Raw genomic sequence first — 25,255 nt, 5'->3', positions numbered from 1 at the left:
AAGGAGAGAAATACAGTTTCTGAGTCATGCAGAACGTTTACTGTCTTCTGTAACTGAGTACCATTACAATAGTTTCACATTCATATGATTTCATTAACTTACTAAACTCTTGAGTATGGCATTGGGGAAAAAAAGCATGTGACAGCTGGAGTACATTATATATTAACAATGTGACATTTTTCCTAAAATGAAGCACCTCTGAATGTCTTCATATACCCTTATTCTTAACATTATTTATTTAATTTGCTGATATGATTAAGGAGTTGACAAAGGTGATTAAAGCAGGCTTTGTCATAAACAAAGCTGTCTGGTTTTGTATCTGAGGATCAGACAACTGCTAAGAATATATATGGCTTTACAAAAACATTGCACTTCACAAAGTCTTACAGTTTTATACTAAAGACAGATTCAAACAACTGAAATAGTGATGAAGATACTGAACAATATGCTCTCAGCATGAAATGGAGTCTGTTCAATCCAGCTACATTATTATCTATAACATGTATGACAGTTAAATGTCTCACCAACAGGGCACATCATCTGAGACTATGGCATATTTTTAATATTATAGTGAGAGAAAGAAGGTGCAGCTTTATAATATGCACATACTGACCATTAAGAGACTTGAAACAGCAAAGAGTTCACTCAGAGAAAGGTTTACTAGATGGAGACCCACATTAGCATCCATTCATTTGTATAAAGACACCTTTTTTTCCAAATTGTCATTAACAAATAGAGTTACAGTATCCTTGGACAAACTGTTTCTAATGATTTTGTTAAGCTTGGATTTATGATCTGATGGAATACTGTCACATATCCACATCTTAAAACGCTGATTAATGATGTTCAGTTGGTAGTGTAGTTCTAATGTAATGTTACTTAACAACAGTCATTGAATATAGCTGCTCTTTACTGCGACCAAATTCCCCAAGCCTCAAGGCCCCAACCGCCAAGTCCCCAATGTACAAAACACTACTGTTTCTATTGGAAATCACTGTTGATGCAGTTTCTGTGTCTGTGTCAGAAGTGATTCCTTCATTCTGTATTCTCCCTTCTTTGTGTTTCTTTGATCATGGGGCTAGTATATATGAGTTTGGTTGAGGGGTCTTTCCCCATGCATATGGTTTGCAAGTGGGTGCCTTCTTCTGCAAATAAAGTGTAAAAGTTATATTTTTGTTATGTTGTTTTTTTCAGCCACTTGCATATGGCAGCTCTGCTTCTCACCAACTTGTAACTTGACCTTTCGTAGTGGAACCTAATCTTTGTATAGATAGCCACATGTATTAAACAATGGACTCTATCAGTTCATACTTGAGTTATTCATCAAAATTATTGTTGGACGTCTCAGCTTTTCAATATTTTTTCTTAAATTTCCATGTTGTATTATTTTAAGAACTAAAACACTTTTCTCCATTTCATATAACCACATGGTGTTCAGTGCTGAATGATTTTTATTGTCAAACTCTTATGAGTGGGATTACTAGATTCTTTGTAAATGAAGATAGGTGCCTTCTAAATTTGGCTCAAAAAATGCAAATTTCAAACCTCCTCTATGAAATTACCTTAGAAAATTTGTCATTTCTGATGTAATTCAAGTGTCAAACTGCAAAATTATCAGATCAGACAGGCTCACTGAAAATATCTGCAGTTTAATGTGTAATAAAAGTACAATTATTTTAGTGGAATACAGTAGCTAAACACTACAACATTTCCAGCCTGAAAGTCTGAATTATTTTCTGGTTAACAGGATGCCATCTCAGCTCTTCAATGAAACTGCATTGTTATGGGTGAGCTATACTTTGCAAGGCCGACTATCTGCAGTGTTTCAAAACGTGAGTAATACTAGCTTTACAGATGAACAAGCTAGTAAGTATGAAATGGACAGAGATGATTATCTTGCTAAAGTTGAAATATCTGTTTTAAGTGCTGTCTTCTTATGTGCTACTGTGTCTAACTCCATTTTGCTTATGGTTCTCTGGAAGAGGAGAAAGCAGGCTTCAAGAATGCATGTCTTTGTCTTACATCTATGCCTGGCAGACTTGGTAGTTGCCTACTTTCAGATATTCCCCCAGCTTTTCTGGGACATCACTGACAGATTTATTGGACCTGATGTTATTTGTAAACTGATAAAGTACTTGCAGATAGTTGGCATGTTTGCTTCAACATACATGATTGTTGCAATGACCATTGATAGGTATCAGGCCATTTGCAACCCAATGGTGACATTTCAGCGAAAACGTGCTCGGTGGAACATCCCTGTCTGTATTGCATGGACCATCTCCCTCATTGGTAGTCTTCCGCAAATCTTCATTTTCTCCAGAGTTGAAGTCACGCCACAGGTGTTTGACTGCTGGGCTAACTTTATTGAGCCATGGGGACTAAAAGCATATATAACATGGATAACCCTGGTGATCTTCATCCTCCCTGTCTTAACAATCATAATCTGTCAGATAAAAATATTTAAGGCCATACAGATCAACCTGTATTCGAAGACACATCAAAGTGTGGAAAATAACAACAAGATTCCAATGCAATCAAGAGCGAGCAGCATCACAGGGGTATCAAAAGCCCGAATTAAAACCGTGAAGATGACAGTAGTAATACTAATAGCATATGTCACATGCTGGACTCCATTTTTCACAGTGCAGCTTTGGTCTGCTTGGGATCCAGAAGCACCTACAGAAAGTAAGAAACATTACAATCTTACTATTTGTGTTACTCTCTTATCAATTCTATTAGTTTAGGTTGCAAAATGTAGGAATCTGCTTACACAACATTAGAAATCGTATCATCATGTTGTTTTCTGCTGTAAACATTAACAATACTAAATGTGTGCTTAAAAGGCTTACAGTAACAATATACTAAATGTTGAGTAATGTACTGTTATTGCTCCAAGTTTTGTTTGCTAATTTTAGTGCATGTTTGATTTACAGATTACTGAAGCATTTCTTATCACACCAAACATGTAGTTCATTACGTTAAAAGACGCTAAGACATAACAAAAATAACAGTGCAAGTTCTCTAGTGCTAGTGGAATTATACATTGAGAAGCACATGAAATAGCCTGCCATCTATACTGCATTGCTTACCAGAGTAAATCCTGGCAGAATTAATTGAGGTATTCCACATCCTGGCATTTATTTAACCCTACTGTGAGGTACCTGCTTGCAATTTCGTCCAGCATTAGCTTTATCCTGTTTACTATTTCTCACAGGTATGAGGATAAGGCAGACAAACCACTTTCAGCTCAAGGCTGATAGCTAAACAAAGGCTAGGAGGAACCCTGGTGTAGTTAGATTTATGCTTGGCATACTAGCGACCAGCATTTTAACTGGACTTAGCTCATCAAATGGATTGCTAGAGAGCAGACGAGAACAACTGAAGGTGCAAAAACAATTGTTCTTCCTGGGGTGGGAAACATCCTATATTAGGGGCTGCATAAGTATAAATGATAGCTAGGGATCGTAGCTACTATATAAATGGAAGTAGGCTAGCAGCTATCATCACCACATATGCATGTCAAATCTGCAGAAGAATCAGGCATGACACTATACAAAACCCTTTTTCTTTGGTTATTCATTTTACTATTGCCTACATCAGCAATATGTTGTAATGCAGTGACTGAATTCTGAGACTGGCTAGTATTTCTGATATAGATGGATATGTATAACACTGAGAGAAGCTCCTAGACATGATTAAAATGTTTCTCGTTGTGAGGGAGGACAGCAGAATCATTGGTATATTCCTGATATGTTATTCTAACATACAAATAGAAGGAAGGCTACATAAAGCCAGACAAGGGTTTGAGACTCTCTTCCACCCATAAAATATAGCCTAATGAAGTACTAAAGGCTAGACAGGGAGTATCTACACAGGGACTGGCTGCACACAACTGCTCTATAACTAGCTGTCTTTTGAACTTCATACTACTAAATAAATAACTTTTGTGACAGCTTACTTTTTTACCAAGTAAAACCTTGCTACCATCTGTTATAATTTAAGAAGAGATATTTTCTTCAATAACTGTATTTTTTTATTTTGAGTATGTGTGTGTGTGAGTAAATATAATTGTACCTTTTTTCTTAAAAATAAGAAATTTCATAAATAAAGTTGACAAATGTAGTTTTATTGATAACTGATACTCATTTAAGGCAAAGTCTTTGGTGGTCTAGTGTTTAGGATTTGTTACTCTCATCATTGTAATCAGGGTTCAGTTCCCAGGCAGTGAATCTTTAATATATATTGAGGGAAGTCACAGCTAACCTAGTGGTTAAAATTCAGTGTCTTAATCACCACAACCTTGCTTTAATTCACAGTCTGGGAAGCTTCAATGGATTTGCCTGGCGCAGAGGATGAAAGATCTGAGCTGTTAATGATTAGTTTCTTGCTCCCAGGATAGAAGGTTTGATTCCTTCCACTTTCATTTGTCTACTAAGTGACTCTGAGCAAGTCAGTTAACTAGACAGTGCTCCCAGGTCACCTGTAAAGACAAACAGTTGTGTCCAGTGATCTCATCTGGTCAACAAACAGGTAAAATGAAAATAAAATAAATGATTAATTGAAACTGCACCTATTGCTTGAAGCACTGACATGCCAGCTACAACTGAGCCAACCACCATCCTTTGCAAATTTCCATGACCAAGTATCCAGTGAACTTTTCTATCCTGTATTCATTTACTGCACTCACTGCAGCTCCATCTGTTAGCATGAAAATAGCTAATCTGACCAGTAGCTGAGTGTATGAGTAGGTGGTAAATACTCACAGATTTTGACAGCATTAACTTTATCCTCACAAATGTCAATCATTTCAATGCTGTTTTTGTATCAAATGTCAAACTGTCCCAGATGAAGCAATGGTCTTGGAACTATGACGAATGCAAGGAAACGTGTCAGTATTCTCTGATCATCTTCTGTTTATTGGCCCAGAGAAGTACTCTCTTCATCTCATAATTGTTTATAATTGCCATGTAAACCACAGTGACAAGTCACAGTATTGCATTGTTTGCTGAACATCAGCAGTATGAAGAACATTTAGCCATGGTTGACTGGTAAAAATAAAAAATTATTCTGAAATTCTTGCATTCATTTCTCTAGGATGCACTGATCTCAGAAATGATTATAAACTGGGGGCTCATGGGGTTGTAGTGCCAGATCCCACCACAGAAAACACAGTTCTTATCCTTTAGTGATTTCATGGCAATACTTTTTCAGACATTGTTTTTTATAGAAATGGTCATTACATCATTGCTTATTAGAACACCACTCTGCAACCAGACTGAACTCAGACAGATGTGTATATGTACAGGCTGGATACTACTTTTTACAAATCATAATTAATAACGCATAGTAGGATATACATGTAAGTGCAATTAATTTCCCAGGAGAAATCAGCAATTGCCTGATAAATTTTTAAGATAGTCATTGTTTAAAACATATATTTTTAATTCAAGCAGTCAGTCATCAGTAATATATTTATTAATTACAATTGTGCTATCCAGGCTAAGTGCCACACAATACTGTAGACAATCTCACAGAAAGAACTGTCATTAGACTTATGGGTCATTTAGTACAGCATGTATAACATGCTCTCTGGACTGAAAAAACAGCAGTGCTGTCCAAAAATAAGTAAAGATGGGAAACAGTAATTAATTCCCAAGTGTGAAATGAGTAATTTCTCATGCACTGCTGTGCATTAGTGTTTTAATTATTTAGTACAACTGTCATTTTAATTCTAAACATTTCCATGTTATTGCAGATGATACTTTATTTTGAAGGTCATATATACTTGTAAATTGCATGAACACTCTACTTTTAGTAATTGCATATGATTTAATAAGTCTCTTGCGTTTCATTAAGAATATTCTGACTAGAACTTTCCTGCATTAGCAAAACTGGTATTTTGCACTATTTTGCATTATATTATTTTTAGTAGGCAGACTATTAAGTAAAATGAGTCATTGTTGTACTGATTTAACTAGAAAAGTACTACTTGTCTGTATGTTACTGACTGCAAATTCTCTTTTCTCCTACAGCTGCCACTTTCATTATCTTAATGCTGCTTGCTAGCCTGAATAGCTGCACAAACCCTTTCATCTACCTGCTATTCAGTGGAAAGCCTTCCAAAAATTTGGCTAATCTGCTATGTGGAAAACGACCCATACAGAGGGACTCTATTCCAGATGAGCCTACCTTATTCAGTTCTCTATATATGAGCCGGAGAAGTCTGGCTGACGTCAAACAGCTCTCTTACTTAGATTATTAAAATCATTGTAATCATATAGAGCTATTAATGTAACATAACAACACTGTATGAAGACTGCATGCCTACTGCGACATTTCTACAGTACATATGAAAGGGAGAAGATACTGCTGTGAATGAATAAGTGACTAAGCACTTCTTCGCTGAAGCATGACAGCACTTTGTAAGTGAAATGATGCATATACCTCATGGTGAAAAAGTCAGCTGATGCACAGTATTGTGAATGCTTCTCAGATTTCAGATGTAGCTGCACCGGCAGTGGCTCATGCCATGAACAAAAGCAGACTGAAGCCATACATTCATTCATGTATCAGGCAGTATTGTAACAACAAGAACTGTGGCTTGTAGCAGTGTTCCACTAGAGGTTTTTGAAGTCTGATTTTGCAAAAAGGGGTTCAGTAAGTTCTTAGTTGCAGATAAGTGTGTGAGTAGAAACAGTGACCACTGGCTATCTAATATAGCAGGATACCCCCTGTTCCATAAACTCTGAAATTACCTGGGAGATAGGATTCAGGGAATCCATCACTGGCTGCAGATAAGTGCGTGAGTAGGAATAGTGACCACTAGCTGTTTCATGTGGGAGCATACCCCCCGTGCCCCAAATATTAAAATCTGTCTACTCTGAAATTGTCAAGGGACCTCAAGGGCAAGCTCTGTTTATAGGGAAAGTGCAGCTGATATTTGAACATCTGGGGAGAAGGATTCAGGGAATGTGTCACTGACTTACTTTGGATAAGTGTTTTGATTAACTGTATCATTCTTTCATATTATATATATATAGAGTCAAAGAAGTTGCTATAAGTATCTGTCAGTAAATTGCAAACAGACATTGCCATTACATTCTGACCTAGGTTTTTTTCCTTGTTCCTTTTAAAGTTAAGGATTTATCTCCATAAAAAATATACCTAAATTTATTATAAAGACAGTAATGAAGAAAGGAAATGAGTTCAGAGCATAGAAAACAGGAAATGATCAGGAAATGATACATTTCGGTTAAGTGTTCGTTTTTTACTAATCATACCTGGAATCGTGCTTAATGTCAGTCATTAACAATCCAGTGTCTTCTGTAGTTATTGTCTGTTGTTAAACATATCGATAACCTCTGATTTTTTAGGGGTCACACCCTACTGGTTGATATATATATATATATATATATATATATATACATATATATATATATATATATATATATATATATATATATAGATAGATAAAACTATGTCTATATCTATCTATCTATCTATCTATCTATCTATCTATCTATCTATCTATCTATCTATCTATCTATCTATCTATCTATCTATGTATCTATCTATCCATCTATCTATCTATCTATCTATGGGAACACTTCACAATGCCAAAATCCTGAAAGATCGAATTTCATATGGCCGAGATCATATGCTCGGGCTTTCAGAATCCCAACATTGTGAACGAAGATCTATATACAGCGCGGAATGGGAGAGTTCCCTTTTCCTTGCTGTAGTGTGATCTCGTAGTTGGAAAATTTAAGTAGCGGGGGTGTGAGGGGTGCAGGGGACCTTTCCTCCTGCAAAAACATTTAAATTGTTGTTTTCTTTTTAATTTGTTTTAGAATTTCGATATTCTGAAACATTGATCAAATGGTTTTGATCATACGGAATTCGATGTTTCAGAATTTTGATATTCTGAAGTCGATTCCACTTCACTGTTCCATTAACCTATTTCACAAAATCCATAATATCAAATGGTCAGAATGCTGAAAAAGAATTCAAACGTTGACATTTCCGACTGTGCCATACCTAACAGGTGCTAATAGGGGTCAAGAAGTGGGTGAGATTGTACGGTTCGGAATATCGGTGTTCGATTTTGTCTCATTCAACATTTTGAAGGTACAGCTATATATTTTATATATATATATATATATATATATATATATATATATATATATATACACACACATATATATATATATATATATATATATATATATATATATATATACATATATATATATATATATATATATATATATATATGTGTGTGTGTGTGTGTGTTGTCACCTCACAGCAAGAGGTTCTCTGGTTTGATTCTGTGCCGGGGTGCCTTCTTTGTGGAGTCTGCATGTCCTTCCTGTGGTGATGTGGGTTTCCTCTGGGTGCTCCGGTTTCCTCCCACATTCCAAAGACATGCACTAGGTGGATTGGATGCTCTAAAATTGCCCGTTGATGCAAATGTGTGTGCGAGTTAGTGGTAAGAATGAATTACCATGGAAGGGCTAGCCACCTGGTGGTGTAATCCTTGGCTCTAGGTGATTGTCACTGTTGAAGTGACATCCCCAAACCCATGTGCAAAAAATGAGAAAAAAGGTTGAGGATGAATGGATGGAGATATATATATATATATATATATATATATATATATATATATATATATATATATATATCTATATATATATATATATATATATATATATATATATATATATATACACACATATATATATATATATATATATATATATATATATATATATATATATCTATACACACACATATATATATATATATATATATATATATATATATATATATATGAGTCTACTCTGACATATATGGGTCTACTTTGACCCATCAAAATTACACTTTATCGAATTCTACTTACCTGACTCCACTTCTCCAAAACAATATTAAATCAAAAGAACGGACTGCTGAAATCCTTTCCCTGTGAAAGAAACCACTTGGCCACCTCAACTGACCAAAACTAAACCCAACAAAGTGGGTGGCTTTGCCCCCCACACCCCCTACTTAAAACTACCAACTCTTAGATCGTGCTACACTGAAGAAAGGGCAAAGTCCACCATGGTGGCCAAGTGGTTCCTTTCACAGGGACAGGATTTTATCAGTCCATTCTTTTGGTTTAACGTTGTTTCAGAGAAGTAGAGTGGAGTTAGGTAAGTAGAATTCAATAAAGTGTCATTTCTATCGGTCAAAGTAGACCCACAAATAAATATATTATCTCCTGGTGCACACATTTAAAGTTCCTGTAAGACTACCCTCATACTGTCCTATAACAAAGGCGATAATAGTTACAATTCACTACACGAGCAAGTCATCATGCCATCAACATTTAGCATGATTGTGCAACCCTGTAATAGTCTACCTGTCAGTGATAAGGCCCTAAGTACCTTTTGTACAGATATTTACAAAGGGCAGCAAATAAGCATTGTGTGAGAGATGTTAGGATAGTGTAAGACTGAGAAGTATTAAATGTTTTTTAATCATTGTTTCGTATGTGGCAAACAGCTTGAGTTTGAATGGTCATGTAGAATCCCAGGGGTAGAAACTGTATTTTATAGGGTACCAAGGATGTTGAGGGTCCATTACTGACTAGTGTGCATCATCATGGAATGGTAACTATGCTTTAACTTTGTACTGCAAATTCCACTGGCATTCTCTAAGCTTTATGGCCTTCAAAGTTTCATGCACTCTTACACTAATTAAGCTATTTATGTTTTTTTTTATCTTTAAAAAATGAGGAGGTTAGCAGATTAGCAGCACTATGTATGGAACTGAAGGACATTTTATGGAAAATGATGGAGTACCTGGAGTAGGAATTTATCTTATTCTGCTCATACAATAACAAAAACAGTTAACTCTGAAATACGACTACACTATTTTATGATGTCTTTATGTAACTATAGGAGACTCATTGTTGCAGTAGGGAAGTGAGGGATTCTTCTGTTCCACTGTTTTAAAATTCCCTGCTTCTTAGACATTATTTCCAATGTGATCATAATGCTGAAGGTTAAATTTCAGTTTCTAGCTATCCACCAGTCACAATTTGAAAGGAGATACTGGCAGGATGTAATATAGCTACCCACTGCACGACTGAATTAACATCTTTTGTAAACTGAGCTGCCTTTTCTGTAGATTTCTGGCTAGCTATAGTCCACTCAGTGTTCTTTCTCTAATGATGCATACTAGACATCTTAGATGTTCCTGCTAAACATTTTTTGTTAACTAGTGATTGTTCAATTTAGTGGCCTTTTTCATGTGTTCCTGTGGGTAGATACACATTCTACTCTGAATTCTGCATATTCAGCTTATGTAATTCATAGCCTGTTTTCTGCAAACAATACTGATTGCCAACATATAATTCCCGGATAAGCACTACTGCTTTCAGGCTATAATATTGTTTGTTGAGGCACATTGCATAATGGCGTGAACTAAATATCTGATAGGAACAGCTCCTCCACAACAAGCCGCAAAGACATTTATAGTGGTTTATTGTAAGGGACACATACAAAGGGAAAAACGGTCATTGCTGCACTGTCCTGTTCACAGGTATTGACGGAGTTTCATGATGAGATATAAGCCTCACTGGAAGAAACATACTGAGTGCAATGTTCGATCAGATGGAGCCAGTGTTTAATGAACCATTCCCATCCAGGATTTCCAATTTATGTTATAGATCAATGCAGCCACAGTTAACTACATTCCTTTTCCAGAGTGTAATTTAATTAAACATGCCCAGCTTCACAATATTTTCCTGTACTGTCAAAGCAGTAGAACAAAAATAATAAAGGAAGTCCAACAAAAAAACATAAAAATTGGATTAAAAATGGTCATTATTTTTTATATTTAATTTGTGTAGTAAAATTGTCTTAATGTGTTTTACAAACACTACATAACCATGACCACACCACAACATTATATGTGTGTGTGGCAAAGCTTCCTTATGTTATGATTTGTAAGGAGATGTTAACTCCTCAGCAGCAACAGCAGCAGTCTTCCCGAGACTAGAAGTCATTTAGCTTCCATAAAGGACTTAACAGCTTCTTTAAACAACACAACAGTTTGCATACTCTTATACTTCAGGGCTTGAATACCTGCTTTCATATAGCAACCCCCTTTCTCTGTCACATTTCCCTTACCCCATGCTCAGAACAAGAAGGAAGTCAAGCAACCCAAGAAGCTAAGAGATGGTGGTTTGACAGGCCATCTTAACTGCGCTGCTCAATTTAACCCTTAGTGGAGAAATGATAGAGTCATAGGCCCAAAACAGCAGGAAACCATATGGTTCTCTTTTTTATTCTGATACTTGCATTTAAGTGGGGCATGATGTATCACTAGTTTGTACTATTTGTCCAGTAAATAGTAATAGAGCATTGGTACCTCTTTAACAGCTATATACTCTTTTTGTTTGGCAGCATTCCTTATTTATTATGGACTTACCCTCATCCTTTAATAGCAAATGTGATATTTCTTTTCCTGCAGTTTCTGGGACAACACAACTCCTAATCCCAACATCACAGTCATCAGTCTGCACAATAAAGTCTATTGAATTCAGGGATAATTAATACAGGCTGTGCACACAGAAAAAATGCTGAAGTCATAAATGCCCCCTCAGGTCGACTTTTCTGAAACAGTCACTAAGGCCATTGATGAGGGCAAGAGAGTTCACACAGCCTACCTTGACCTTGCAAAAGCCTTTGACACAATACCCCACTCGGGCATCATAGACAAACTCACCAGCTTAAATGTAAACCCATATGTCACAAGATGGGTTGCAAACTGGCTCAAGGACAGAACCCACAAGGTCAGAGTTGCTGGAGCTATGTCAGACTCTAAGCCAGTCACAAGCAGTGTCCCACAGGGCTCAGTCCTGGGACCCCTCTTGATCGGCATTTATTTTTCCGAGGTACAGGCAAACATAGGAGGATTGTGGCTGACAAAGTTCGCAGATGACTGCAAACTGGGTGCCATAATTGATACTCCAGCAGACACAAACATCCTTCAGAGAGGCCTCATAGAAATGGATAATTGGTGCCAGAGTCATGGCCTTAAGCTGAACGCCAAAAAATGTATAGTCATACCCTTTTGGAAAAACAAGGTACCTACAAATTACCACATAGGTGGTAATCCATTAAGTACGGAAGAGGTAATCAGGGACCTAGGGACCCAGGTTGACAGTAACCTATCATTTGACACTCACATTGCCAAAGTGGTTAGGAAGACCTTCTATATTGCCCACCTTATCATGAAGGGTTTCACATCTAAATCAAGAGAGGTCATTGTGCCCCTGTACTCCTCTCTTATCAGGCCAATGATTGAGTACAATGCCCCATTTGGGATGTATCTCACCCGACACCTGCAGCAGTTGGAAAGACCCCAAAAGTTCCTCACCAAGAGGATAAAGGGTCTTAAACATATGTCATATGCTGCCGACTGAAAAACTCCAGCTCTATTCAGTCGCATACCGCCTACTCAGAGGTGATCTGTGCCTGACGTACAAGGCCATGTCCAATCCGGAATTAATGGACATGCTCCACCTCAGAAAATCCAAATCCATCAGAGCCACAAGAGCAAGAGACTTAAACCTCAACACAGAAATAAATAGGATGTGCTGGAGGGATAGATTCATAATCCAGAGGCTCCCTACACTCTGGAATAGAATCCCAGTCCATGTTAGGCAGAGCCCCTCACTGATTCTATTCAAGAGAAATCTTGACGAGTGGATGGGAGATCATAGGTTTACCCCGGGGGTCATCCCTGTGTCACTACTAGACAGAGGCACAGTAAACTAAACCCTAAAAGGGCGTAGTATTCTCATCCTAAGGGGTGGTGAAAGCCACACACACTCTGGCTAGGCTTATAAATGCCCTAGGGCAGATAGCCTAGTACGAACCTATGAACCTATGAACAGTTAGCTGGATTATTCTGATTTATGAGGAAGAGTAAATTACTGAAAAAACGATCCACTGTGATAAGTTGTAGATTCTAGGAAGCTGAGTTCTCCTTTGAGTTTAGCCACTTAATGCTACATGGGTCAAACTGAGCAGCTGGGAGTAGTAAGCTGTAGTTGTTTAACTCTGGGCCTGGAGGCTTTGTGTAGGGAGTTCAGGCATGATTTTTGAAAAACTAATGTCTGTATTGAGCTTCCGATGGTCACTGCACTGCACAGGTCCCAGGCCAAAATAGGCTTTCTAACCCTCTCCAGATAAACACAGTGTTAACAGTCGAATCCACTCATTGCTTTTGAACGTTGTTCAGCTCATTCGAATGTCAGCAAATAATCTTCGTTACCATTGGTGGGCTCAAATTTTGAAACAAGTAATTAATTTTTACCAATTTTGACGCAGGCTAGAGACCATCCTGGATGTTTCGTGCATCCAGGTTATACGCCTCTTCTTATTGGGTTTCGATGTCTATTTACTGTTTTTCATCATTTCTTTTTGAAATGTCCACATTTCTCCTTTATCTGAGTTCTTCATGACAGCTGAGTAAAGGTTTGATTAGTTTCTTGTTGTCCAACAGTGCTATGAAACAATGTTTTTTAGCTTTATCAGTGCTGTTCAGTATTGGTTGTATCACAGCTCATTGGACTGAATAGAGTGTTGTTTTTTTGGTTTTTTTTTTGCAATCCCTCTACCACATGTGGCAGTTACTGCTGTAAGCCTTAATTTTCCAGTACTCAGCATACTGCGGGCAGAATAGGATGTTTACCATAAACATTTAAACAGTGAAGTTTATTTACTCAGTCCAAACATAGAGTTTTGAAAAGAATGGGATATGTTGTACTTAAGTACATCAAAGAGGTTTCCAGTTTTCCTCAGTGTAGTACCATGCCACTATCTTCCACAGTCAAGAAAATAATCCAAAAGTGGTCTTTAGTCTTCTAAATGAACATCTGACCTCTTCCCTCAACTTGTAGATGGAGTGCAGGTTGAACAATATTCCTCTTTAATGTCACAGCAGTCTACCTGAATAGCTAGAAGCCATTTGTAACTTCACCAAAGATGTATGAATAATCAGAAACAGCTCCTACTGTTGGTGTGTGAGTTTTCCAAACCCAGTGGATGTGATTATGCTCCCCTGGGACCAATAAGTGAATCTAAGGAGAAGACGTTTCTATAGTCAAGTAGTAGTTTGTTTGAAGGCTTCAAACATGTTGGGTTTCCTTAGAAATTTATGTTCCTAATAGGGTATTGTAAGGAATGCAGTAGTTTTACTTCATAACCTCTAGCAAGAAAGTCCTTTTCAAGGCATTTAAACAAGCCAACTAAATGTAATCTCATTCAATAAAAACCTGTCTGATAAAGTTTACTGGAGGAAAAATCTAATAAGGAAACTCAATAAACCAGACAGCATTAAGGAGAAATTGGTTTATCCTGCATTTTTATCTTTAGCTTTTAGATAAAATCTTTTGGAAAAGGGTTGGTTTCCAAGAATGCCACTCCACAGTGATTAAGAACTTGATAGGATCTGCCAGTGTAATTGGCTTTTCCTTCCTTACTTTCCCCAAAAGATGTAAAAACAATATCTTGTTATAACAACATAATAGTTTCCACAGCAGCTCAGATATAATTTGTGGTTATTCAACAGAGGGAGATATTTTTCTTTTCAGGGATTTTTTTGCATCCAACACCAGTTTTCCAAACTCCCTTGCTACACCCTTCTTTATGCCTGATCACACATTTGAAGGAGACATCCTCCATATTAAAGCAACATAAGTCATAAACTAGACTATGACAGTCCAGGACCTATATACTTGCCTCATATAGCAACACCCCCCATCTCTTTCACAGTACCAATAACATTGGGGAACATATATCTAAAGGAAGGCGAAGTACTTACAAGTAAGGACAAAAATATGGATTCAGAAATTCACTTGAGAAATCAGTGAGAACAATACTAGTAAATTGTCTGCACATGCATGTGTGTGTGACATACACATTCAACTTGTGCAGTTACTGTCAATGTCTTATAATGTCATAGGGGATAAAGTTGACTAGTGGTCACATGCAAAACTGTACCAGATAAATGAATTCCTTCACAGTTAATCATTATGTGTTTTGATTTTGTAACAAGAATAAGTGTAAAAATAGTATATTAATGCAAAAAGTACAAAAAGTACATGGTGTAATTTTTTTGTATCTTTGTTAATTATAAACATCAAAACTGTATATGTGTTAGGTATGTTTGTGCTGAAGCTGAATTATGTTTACATCTGTACCGATCCGGTATGAATTCTATTTAAATGTATAAATGTATATATATATATATATATATAGAGAGAGAGAGAGAGAGAGAGATGTAAAAACAGCAAATTACTTGTTTTTAAAATGTTTTGTAATATAAAAATACTGAAAAGTCAGTATAAATAAATAAAATGCTATCCATTTTATTGATACATTTGTCAAACACATTTTTGCACACAGAGTGCAACTATTATTTTTTTTATTTTATAGCTCTTCTCAGTTTGCATAGCTAAGAGAAGGCAATGAAATTTTGCCTTGGCGTATTTGTTAACTTACATAATAACTTAAACGGTTATATAAATAAAATGTATTTCATTAAAAAAACACTAAAATATATAAAAAAGCCTCAGCCATCTCATACATAGTTTGTGCTATATAACAACACTCCACAGGATTCACGAATGCTCCATGCAAGAAGAAGCTCTTCTTGCACAGAGCATTCTGTATTCGTGTAGAGCAGCAGGGTGCCTTGCATGTTCATGAAGGTGCGCTGCAGAGCTCTCTACATGGACATGATCCGTGTACGAGTCCAGGGGGCTTGTCTGTGCAGTGCATGGACAGTAAACACACCCCCTGCACACATAAAGTGCTGTATGGCACTTCCTAAGCCGTATTGGCATAATATTAGAGCTTAACTCTAATATTATGCCAGCATTTCAGTGTCCACGGACACTGAAATGTAAATTAGAGCATTTCAGTGTCCATGGACACTGAAATCAAGCATGGCACTAGGAAAACAATAAAAGGAGTGTCACAGCCTCTGTGACACAGGCCCTGTATTGCTAAAGTGCCATACAGCACTTCTGCATCCTGCAGAAGTGGGAAATGTCTGCAAATGTACACATCATAACAGGAGCTAAATCCCCTAAATGTACATAAGCACAACTACAACCCCACAAAATAAATAAAGCCTGTACTGAACATGTCATGCATCAGCATGAAACATGCACAGAATCCTGAAAGCCCAATCATTGCCATTATGTCACAAACACAGTCTCAAGTAGTTGTCACAACACCACAATACACACCCTTATGACCTACAATAATAATAATAATAATAATATACCCTTGTTTTTAATGTCCTAAGGGATGCTTAAATGTAGCTAAGTGGGTGTGTACATTACAGCTTAAACATCCCATAGGAACTAAATGAAAATAGAGAGACAAAACACCCAAACTAAGATAGTGCAGTGGTTAGAGTTGCAACTTTACATGTTGGTGTTCATCGCTTGAGTCTCAAAAGTAGCAAATTATTTTGTCATGTGAAAGTAGTGTTAAACTTATTTTAGTAAACTTAAATTATGTAGCAATTATTTTTTTGTTAGTGTAGCAGTTCCAAAAGTGAGATATCAGTGTAGAAAAGATGTGAAACCCCCATATAAACATCTGCCCCATACAGTATAGTTGCACAAGAATATAATGTAATGAAACACGTAAAATTATAAATGTGTATGTAAATATTTATTTTATATTATACAATGACTGGCCATTAACATACAAAAATGAGTACGCTAATTGGCCATCCCAAACAGAGTGCCTGTTGTAAATCCGAGAGTATGCAAATGGAAAAAGGTCCGGATGCCTGGACTATTTCCATTCGTATATCTCCTGTTTTTTATTTTTAGTCTGCAGAGATAGCAATGGGGAAATGAAGATCTCCATTGTTTTTTTTTGAACATATCTCGCTATGTGTTACGAGTTGAACAACTCGTATAATATAGCAAGATATCGTAAAAAAATGCAATGGAGATCTACCTTTCAACACAGAAAGGAAGATCTCTGTTGCCCTTTTAATATATCTCACTATGTTATACGAGTTCATCAACTCGTATAACATACCAAGATATGTTAAAAAAAGCAATTGAGATTCCCCCCATCTCCTTTGCTACCTCTGCACAGCACTGATGTATTGTGTAAGTGTGGGAACACATCCCTTACACATGTGCAGTACATCAGAAATGGCCCATGATACCGGAAAACTGCGGAAGGGCAGCATGGAGGCATAATACAATGACATTATTTAAGAAACGTAAGTATTATTTTTCTTAAATAATGTCAGCAATAACCCATGGCTGGCTGTGGGCAATGCTGAATTTACCCACGGTTGACATTGTAATGCCCTCGTGACCAAATAACACCAACTGTGGGTAAATCCAGCATTACTCACACCCAGATGTGGGTTATTGCTTAAATAAAACATTATACGTATGATATGCATAAATGTGCCTTAATCACTTTGTATCCATTAGACCTTGTTCTGCCCAGCAACAAACAAAATGGTTAGCCCTGCCAAGTCTTAAACACAGGGTGCTGTCCTCAACAATCACAGTAACATACCATTACACCATCTGAGCTGTGAAAAGTTATAGCGCTTTAACGAACATGTCCTGCATTCAAGTCATTTAACATTAATTAAAAAAAACATTCTGTGGAAAATCTGGCAGTGGAGAGATATGCTCAGAATCCCCTAATGCAATGACTGTTGACCAAGCCTGACAAAGTGGGGGGACAAAGGCCTAAAAATAGGGACATGTCCAAAATATGTCAGTAGATAAGCTGAGAATGTTCATATAGTAATAGTCTATGTCCTAACATATATCAACCGAAATATCACAATTCCAGGACTCAATTGCTTCTCATTAGTTACTGACCTCAGTCCCCACATTGTCCCATTGATGTGTCATAGGTTCATAGGTTCATAGGTAGGTACTAGGCTATCGGGCCAAGTGCCTACGTAAGCCTAGCCAACAAGGTTCCCTGGCTTACGCCACCCAAGAAAGTTATTTTCCTGTGCCACTGTCGAGTAGAGACACAGAAGTGATCCCGGGGTGCATTTCCTATTTCCCATCCACTCATTAAGATTTTTCTTGAAGAGTGCTAATGAAGAACTTTGCTTAACATAGATGGGTAGCCTGTTCTAGAGTATGGGAAGTCTCTGGGACAGGAATCTATCCCTCCATCATGTCCTGTTTATTGTGGTGACAAGGTTTGGGTCCCTAGAGCATGTAGCTCGGAGGGATTGGGATTTCTTTAGGCGTAGCATGTCCAACAGCTTTGGGTTTGACATAGCTTTATATGTTAGGCAGAGATCACCTCGGAGTAGGCGATATGCTACGGAGTAAAGCTGGAGTTTTTTGAGGCGGTCAGTGTAGGGCATTTGTTTGAGGCCAGTAATCCTCTTTGTGAGGTACTTCTGTGGCCTTTCCAGCTGCTGCAGATGTCTTGTGAGGTACATTCAGGAAGGGGTGTTGTACTTTATAATGGGTCTAATGAGTGTCGAGTAGAGGGTAACAATGACCTCTTTTTTCCTGGATGAGAACCCTTTTATGATGAGGTGTGCCATGTAGAAGGACTTCCTGACTACTGTGGCGATGTGACTATCAAAGGAGAGACTACTGTCCACCTGGGTCCCAAGGTCTCTTATCACGCATTTGGAGTGAAGTAGATAGCTGCCTATGTGGTAGTTCATGGGTACAGAGTTTTTACCAAAGGAGATTACACTGCACTTTTTAACATTGAGCTTGAGGCCATGGCTCTGACACCAGGCATCTGTCTCAGCGAGGCTCTTCTGTAGGATGTCCACATCATTTGGGGACTTGACTATGGCTCCTAGTTTGCAGTCATCTGCGAACTTTGTTAGCCAGAGGCTTTCTGTGTTAGCCTGTACTTCAGAGAAGTAGATACCAAACAGGAGAGGTCCCAGGACAGAACCCTGTGGTACTCCACTTGTCACTGCTTTGAGGTCAGATTTGGAGCCTGCAACTTTTACAGTGTGGGTTCTGTCAGTGAGCCAGTTGGCAACCCATCTTGTGACGTCGGGATTTATACCTAGTTTAACAGTTATGGGGACCAGACCAAAGATATTGGTCACACAACTGAACATCCTATGAATATGTGGACATAACACAACATTCAGGAAACTATACTGAGCTACCATGCAATATCCAGAGTACAGTCAGACTGACATAACACTAACCAGGTAAAGCTCTGGGGCTGTAAACATGCATTAGCAAATACAACAGGAAGTACAGGGATCTAATACTAGTGGAACAGACTCACAGGTGTGAAAGTGCATACCCCCAAACAAGTGCACCACAGTCACAGCAACATACCAGTAAGCAAACTGAACATGACAGTATAATACTGGGTGGGCAACCACATACCATTTGCCACTGACACATTACCCCTACATATACTGCCTCAATTCACACTGTACTGGGAATCCTGAGGTGTTACACAACATGTCACAGTCAGCCCCTACAAGCATATGGACCTGATAGACCACCAGCAGTTGTAGCAGCATGCAGAGTCAGATAGGTAAAGGATGTATGGCACTCACAGCTGCTACTCTCCTTACCCAGCCTAAAAAACATATATACACAGCACTGCTACACAATCTTGGCAGTCTATTCACAATGGCCAGACATACATACCATCATATGTGCAGATTTCCACAGAATTACCAGGGTGTGGACCCACAACCCTGGCCACCACTGCATACCATGGCCAGGAGTCTGCCAGGTCATTGTCATGCTAAAGCACCAAACCAGGCATGTCCAAGGGTCAGCTTCCGGTGATTTCTCCTGTCCACCTGGTGAATATGGGCATACTGGGGCAATGCAGCAATTGCCTCATGTACAAAGACAATCGTCTCCTCCTACCACCCAACACTACAACCTGTGAGAGATGCACTTACATAGCCAAAATGGAAGAAAAGCTCTCTCCACCCAAGATTGTGCTAGACAGTCAAGAGGAGAAGGTTAACACCCACACTACACCTCAAGCAACACATAGCCCTTCTAAACCCACACCACCAACACAAATCCACATATGCAGAGGCCCTTAGCTGTAAGCAACAAGGACCTCTGAAGCTGAAATGCAAACAAACACCAACCACAACCAAAGTGTCACATAGTTCACAACACCAGTGTGCCACCCAGCAACAGCCCCTAAGGCAAGACAACGTACCTAAGACTTTAGTCATAGTTGAGTCTATAGTCCAGCACACTGATGTCCCACTCACCAAGTTGAACAAGGAGAAAATTACAGTCAGCTGCCTGTCGGGTGCCAGGATCCACCACATAACGCATGCACTCAAGTCACTCCACAACAAGTACAAATATGACTCTGTCATTGTCCATGTTGGTGTGAATGACTTGAGATGTACTTCCCTGGACTACATGAAAAGAGACATGGAAGAGCTTTCGGATCATGTGGCCCAGGCAGATATGACCCTAGTCCTGAGTAGCATCCTGCCTTCACCCAGAATGATACCAAAATATAAGGACAAAATGATTGACTTCAATAATTGGCTAAGCTTCTGGTGTCATTCAAAGTGGATCCAGTATCTGTCTGCCTGGGACGACATGATCGACAGACCACAATGCTTTGCCAGAGATGGTCTGCACCTGTCGCCCCTGGGATTCAGGTTACTGGCTATGGCTCTTGCCACCACTATAGTGCCTTTTTTAGGCAAAGTTCAAAGGACAAAACCACTACCGTAACAGGTACAAGCATGCAAAATTTGAAGGTAATGCTACTCAGTGCTAGAAGTCTAAACCTCAAAATGCACTCTCTTGAGGCACTCCTAAAAATGAAGAACATCGATATCTGTGCAGTAACTGAGACCTGGTTCAAGGCTCCAGAGAGCACCCCTGCAATACCAGGCTACAACTCTTACCACACTTTTCGGCCACCAAACCAGGACCGAAACACTAAAGGTGGAGGAGTGTCAATATTCACCAAGGATATTCACACCACCAGGCTAGTTGCCCAACACAATGCGTCTGAAATTTTCCAGGTGCAACTAACACTAGGCAAAGTTCAAAGGACAAAACCACTACCGTAACAGGTACAAGCATGCAAAATTTGAAGGTAATGCTACTCAGTGCTAGAAGTCTAAACCTCAAAATGCACTCTCTTGAGGCACTCCTAAAAATGAACAACATCGATATCTGTGCAGTAACTGAGACCTGGTTCAAGGCTCCAGAGAACACCCCTGCAATACCAGGCTACAACTCTTACCACACTTTTCGGCCACCAAACCAGGACCAAAACACTAAAGGTGGAGGAGTGTCAATATTCACCAAGGATATTCACACCACCAGGCTAGTTGCCCAACACAATGCGTCTGAAATTTTCCAGGTGCAACTAACACTAGGTAAGACTGCAATCCAAATTGTAGCTTGCTACAGATCCCACAACATACCACAAGATTTTCACTACACCTTTCTAAACATACTGGAAAATATTAAGATAGAACCAAACACCCTAATACTGGGTGATTTTAACTACCCTGCCATTAACTGGGAAAACTACTCATGTACCAACACCTTTGCCCAACAGTTCTTGGAATTCATAAATTCCAATGCCCTGGATCAATTAATCCATAGTCCCACCAGGGGCTCCAGTATCCTAGACCTGGTCATTACCAACATGGGAAATCGATGCTTCACACCTATGGTCACCCCCTCGTTAGTCAGGTCTGACCATAAGCTAATCACCCTTAGCATCCACATCCCACCCCCACCCCCCAGTAAGAAAACCTCCATAAAAAACTTTTCCAAAGCCAACTTCATGCTACTCAAGTCAGAAGTGACAAACTTCATGACACCCATGCAGACGGGAACTGAAAGTTCAACTGCTGAATCCTACACTAAGGCACTGTACGAGCACATCCACTCATGCATGAGTCGTGCCATCCCAAATAGAACCAAGATGCTCTCATCCAAAAAAAGTAAGCCAATATGGTGGTCCCCTGCCATAAACAAACTTTACAACAAAAAACAACAAGAAACTGTTGCAGAAAAGAGGAAAATCCCAGAATGCAAAAAAACTCCCTTACCAGCCTCAGTAAGAAACTGAGATCCTTTATAAAATCCTCCAAAGCTAGTTACGAAAATAAAATTGCCAAAGATTCCAAAGACAACCACAAGGCATTCTATAACTATATCAAGAATCTAAATGGCAATGCTCAGATCTGCTCTGAGCTAAAACAGAATGGTATTAAATATACTGATCCCAAGGATATTGCCAATATCCTGGCAGATCAATTCAGTGCCAACTTCACCCCCCTCTCACCTCCTAAATGGCCCATCTCAATACCTTAAGATTACCAGATTCCAGTAATAACGGCCACACAGGTAAAAAAAAATGCACTCTCCAAAGGTAAGAATACAGCATCCATGGGACCAGATGACATCCCGGGCTGTGTACTACATGAACTACAATATGAACTGGCACCTCACCTAAGTGTCATGTTTAATCATAGCCTCACCTCTGGTTTCATGCCCACTGAGTGGCACAGAGCTACAGTTATCCCACTCCACAAGGGGGGATCCACCTTGGATCCTAGAAACTACCGTCCCATCAGTCTGACAAGCCTTATCTGCAAGGCCATGGAGTGTATTATCATGAAACTTATAAACAAAGACATTGGCAACCTTCAAACACTGGACGCCACCCAGTTTGGGTTGGTGAAGGGCTGATCTTGTCTCCTGAACCTGATTGACTTCTTTGAATCAGTCTCCAGAGCCATGGACAAGGGTAAGGTGGTCCACACAGCCTATATAGACCTTGCCAAGGCCTTTGACACCATTCCCCACTCTGGAATCCTAGATAAACTTACTAAGCTGGGCATTAATCCCTAGGTCACCCAATGGGTTGCTAACTGGCTTACTGATAGAACCTACACTGTAAAAGTAGCCGACTCCAAATCCAGCTCCAGACAAGTGACAAGTGGAGTACCTTAGGGTTCAGTCCTGGGACTGCTCTTGTTTGGCATCTACATCTCTGAAGTACAGGCCAACACAAAGGGATTCTGGCTAACTAAGTTCACAAATGACTGCAAACTGGGAACCATTATTGAATCCCAAAATGATGTGGATACTCTACAAAAGGGCCTTGCAGAAACAGATGCTTGGTGCCAGAGCCATGGGCCCAAGCTCAATGCCAAGAAATGTATAGTTATCCCCTTTGGGAAAAAACATGTACCTTTGAATTACCATATAGGTGGCAGTACATTAAACACCAAAAGTGTGATAAGAGACTTAGGGACACAGGTGGACAGTGGTCTCTCCTTCGATAACCACATCGCCACAACAGTCAGGAAATCCTTCTATGTGGCACACCTCATCACTAAGGGCATTTCATCCAGAAAAAAGGAGGTCATTGTCCCACTGTACTCATCCCTCAATAGACCCATTATAGAATACAATGCCCCATTTGGTATGTACCTCTGAAGACATCTGCAACAACTGGAAAGTCTGCAGAAATACCTCACTAAAAGAATCACAGTCCTAAAGCAGATGCTCTACACTGACCACCTTAAAAAACTCCAGCTATACTCTGTCGCATATCGTCTACTCAGAAGTGATATTTGCTTAACATACAAGGCCATGTCAAACCCAGAGCTGTTGGACATGCTACACTTAAAGAAATCCCAATCCCTCAGAGCCACATGCTCCAGGGATCCAAACCTTTTCATCACAATAAACAAAACATGCTGGAGGGATAGGTTCCTGACCCAGAGACTCCCCAGACTCTGGAATAGATTGCCCATACATGTCAAACAGAGTGCCTCTTTGGCCCTCTTCAAAAGGAACCTTGATGATTGGATGGGAGAAAGGAAATTCACCCCAGGGATCACGTCAGTTGCCCTGCTAGACAGGTGTCCAGGTAAGTAAATAGTGTGGGAAGAAATAGCCAGGGAATTGTTATGGCTAGGCTTGTATAGGCCTTAGGGCTGATAGCCTAGTACCAACCTATGAACCTATGAACCTTTGAACTGGAGTGCAGTTTGTAGTTAATGATATACTATACCTCTGCACCTCATAGTGCAGGACATCTGGACAATGCATGGCATACTTTTGGAACAGGGGGCTGGAAAGAGGGACATATCACACATAATGGTGTTACAAACTGAAACAGTAGCTGTTGTTACATGTGCTCTTGTAACATCACATCCCTGAAGGTAATGACGTGTAGAACAGCAATGGATGACAACACTTACTGACTACAATCCTCACATTATCCTACCAACCCCACAAAAACAGATGTTGGTCAAGGAACAGACCAAGCATAATAGGCAAACATCTAACCAGTCAGTGGAAAACATGCCAGTTGAGAGCTATATCAGAGGCATATCACTGTCAGATGTCAAGTCACCCAGTAAATGCATGTCCAGACAAACCCTGTTAATGTAGCAACCCCCCAATGTGTATAACGACACTAATGACATACAAGCTATACCAAACTCTGGAGGTTTGTCCCCCATGCTGCTGAGCTGTCTCCACATGTCCTGTCCTGTGAGGTATTTCCACCTACTGTCTGTGAAGCTGTAGCTCCCACACCTCTGTAATGTCCCTCACACAGGCCAGGTAAATGGGCAAGGCCCACATGAAGGGCATCCCATATGTTGGAACTAGCAGCTGTGTCCAGGCCCACAACACAATACTATGTGGGCACCTACATAGCTTTATGGCCTCACAAATACCTGACAGGACATCAATCCCCTCAAGGTAGGCTGAATGCTCATGGTGGACAGCAGCTATACACAAACCACAGACTTGTTCCCTAGATTGGCCGTACAGACCAAATCAGGAGCATGCACCAACCTGGCATCAGGTCAGCCTTTGTCTGATCAAGCATATAAGGTCTCAAGTGGAGTACTGTAAGGTTAACTATGAGTACAAACTGGACACATCTACCAAGGCCAATCACAAGGCCATCTTCACATATGTCTGCAATCTCTGAGGTCACAAACCAAGCCATCCTGTAGTGGTGGCCAATCTGACCACATACACACACAACATAGCTATAGACAACCTGCTGCAGATAGGTTTAGGGCAAATATCACCCCCTGGCTCAGCAGCACCCCTCCCCTCATCACCAGTGAGCAGGTACATATTGCATACTAAAAGGCAACAAATGTAAGCATCCACAACACCTGATAACATCCCTGTCTGCATCCTACATGA

The 25,255-nt window shown here is 39.4% G+C and overlaps 1 protein-coding gene across 1 annotated transcript; it reads left to right on the top strand.

The window, feature by feature from the left end:
* Positions 1-1,791: 1,791 nt before the first annotated feature.
* On the top strand, positions 1,792-7,383 carry LOC122807074 (vasopressin V2 receptor-like). Its single transcript, XM_044078013.1, has 2 exons — positions 1,792-2,685; positions 6,033-7,383. The coding sequence occupies exons 1-2, from the start codon at positions 1,878-1,880 to the stop codon at positions 6,260-6,262; spliced, it is 1,038 nt and encodes a 345-aa protein (XP_043933948.1). The 5' UTR covers positions 1,792-1,877; the 3' UTR covers positions 6,263-7,383.
* Positions 7,384-25,255: the final 17,872 nt, after the last annotated feature.

The sequence above is a fragment of the Protopterus annectens genome, chromosome 7.part0 (genome assembly GCF_019279795.1).
Source record: "Protopterus annectens isolate FY-2018-M chromosome 7.part0, PAN1.0, whole genome shotgun sequence".
Lineage (NCBI taxonomy): Eukaryota > Metazoa > Chordata > Ceratodontiformes > Protopteridae > Protopterus > Protopterus annectens.
The sequence above is the reverse complement of the archived record's forward strand: the minus strand, read 5'-3'. Positions and strand labels throughout refer to the sequence as shown.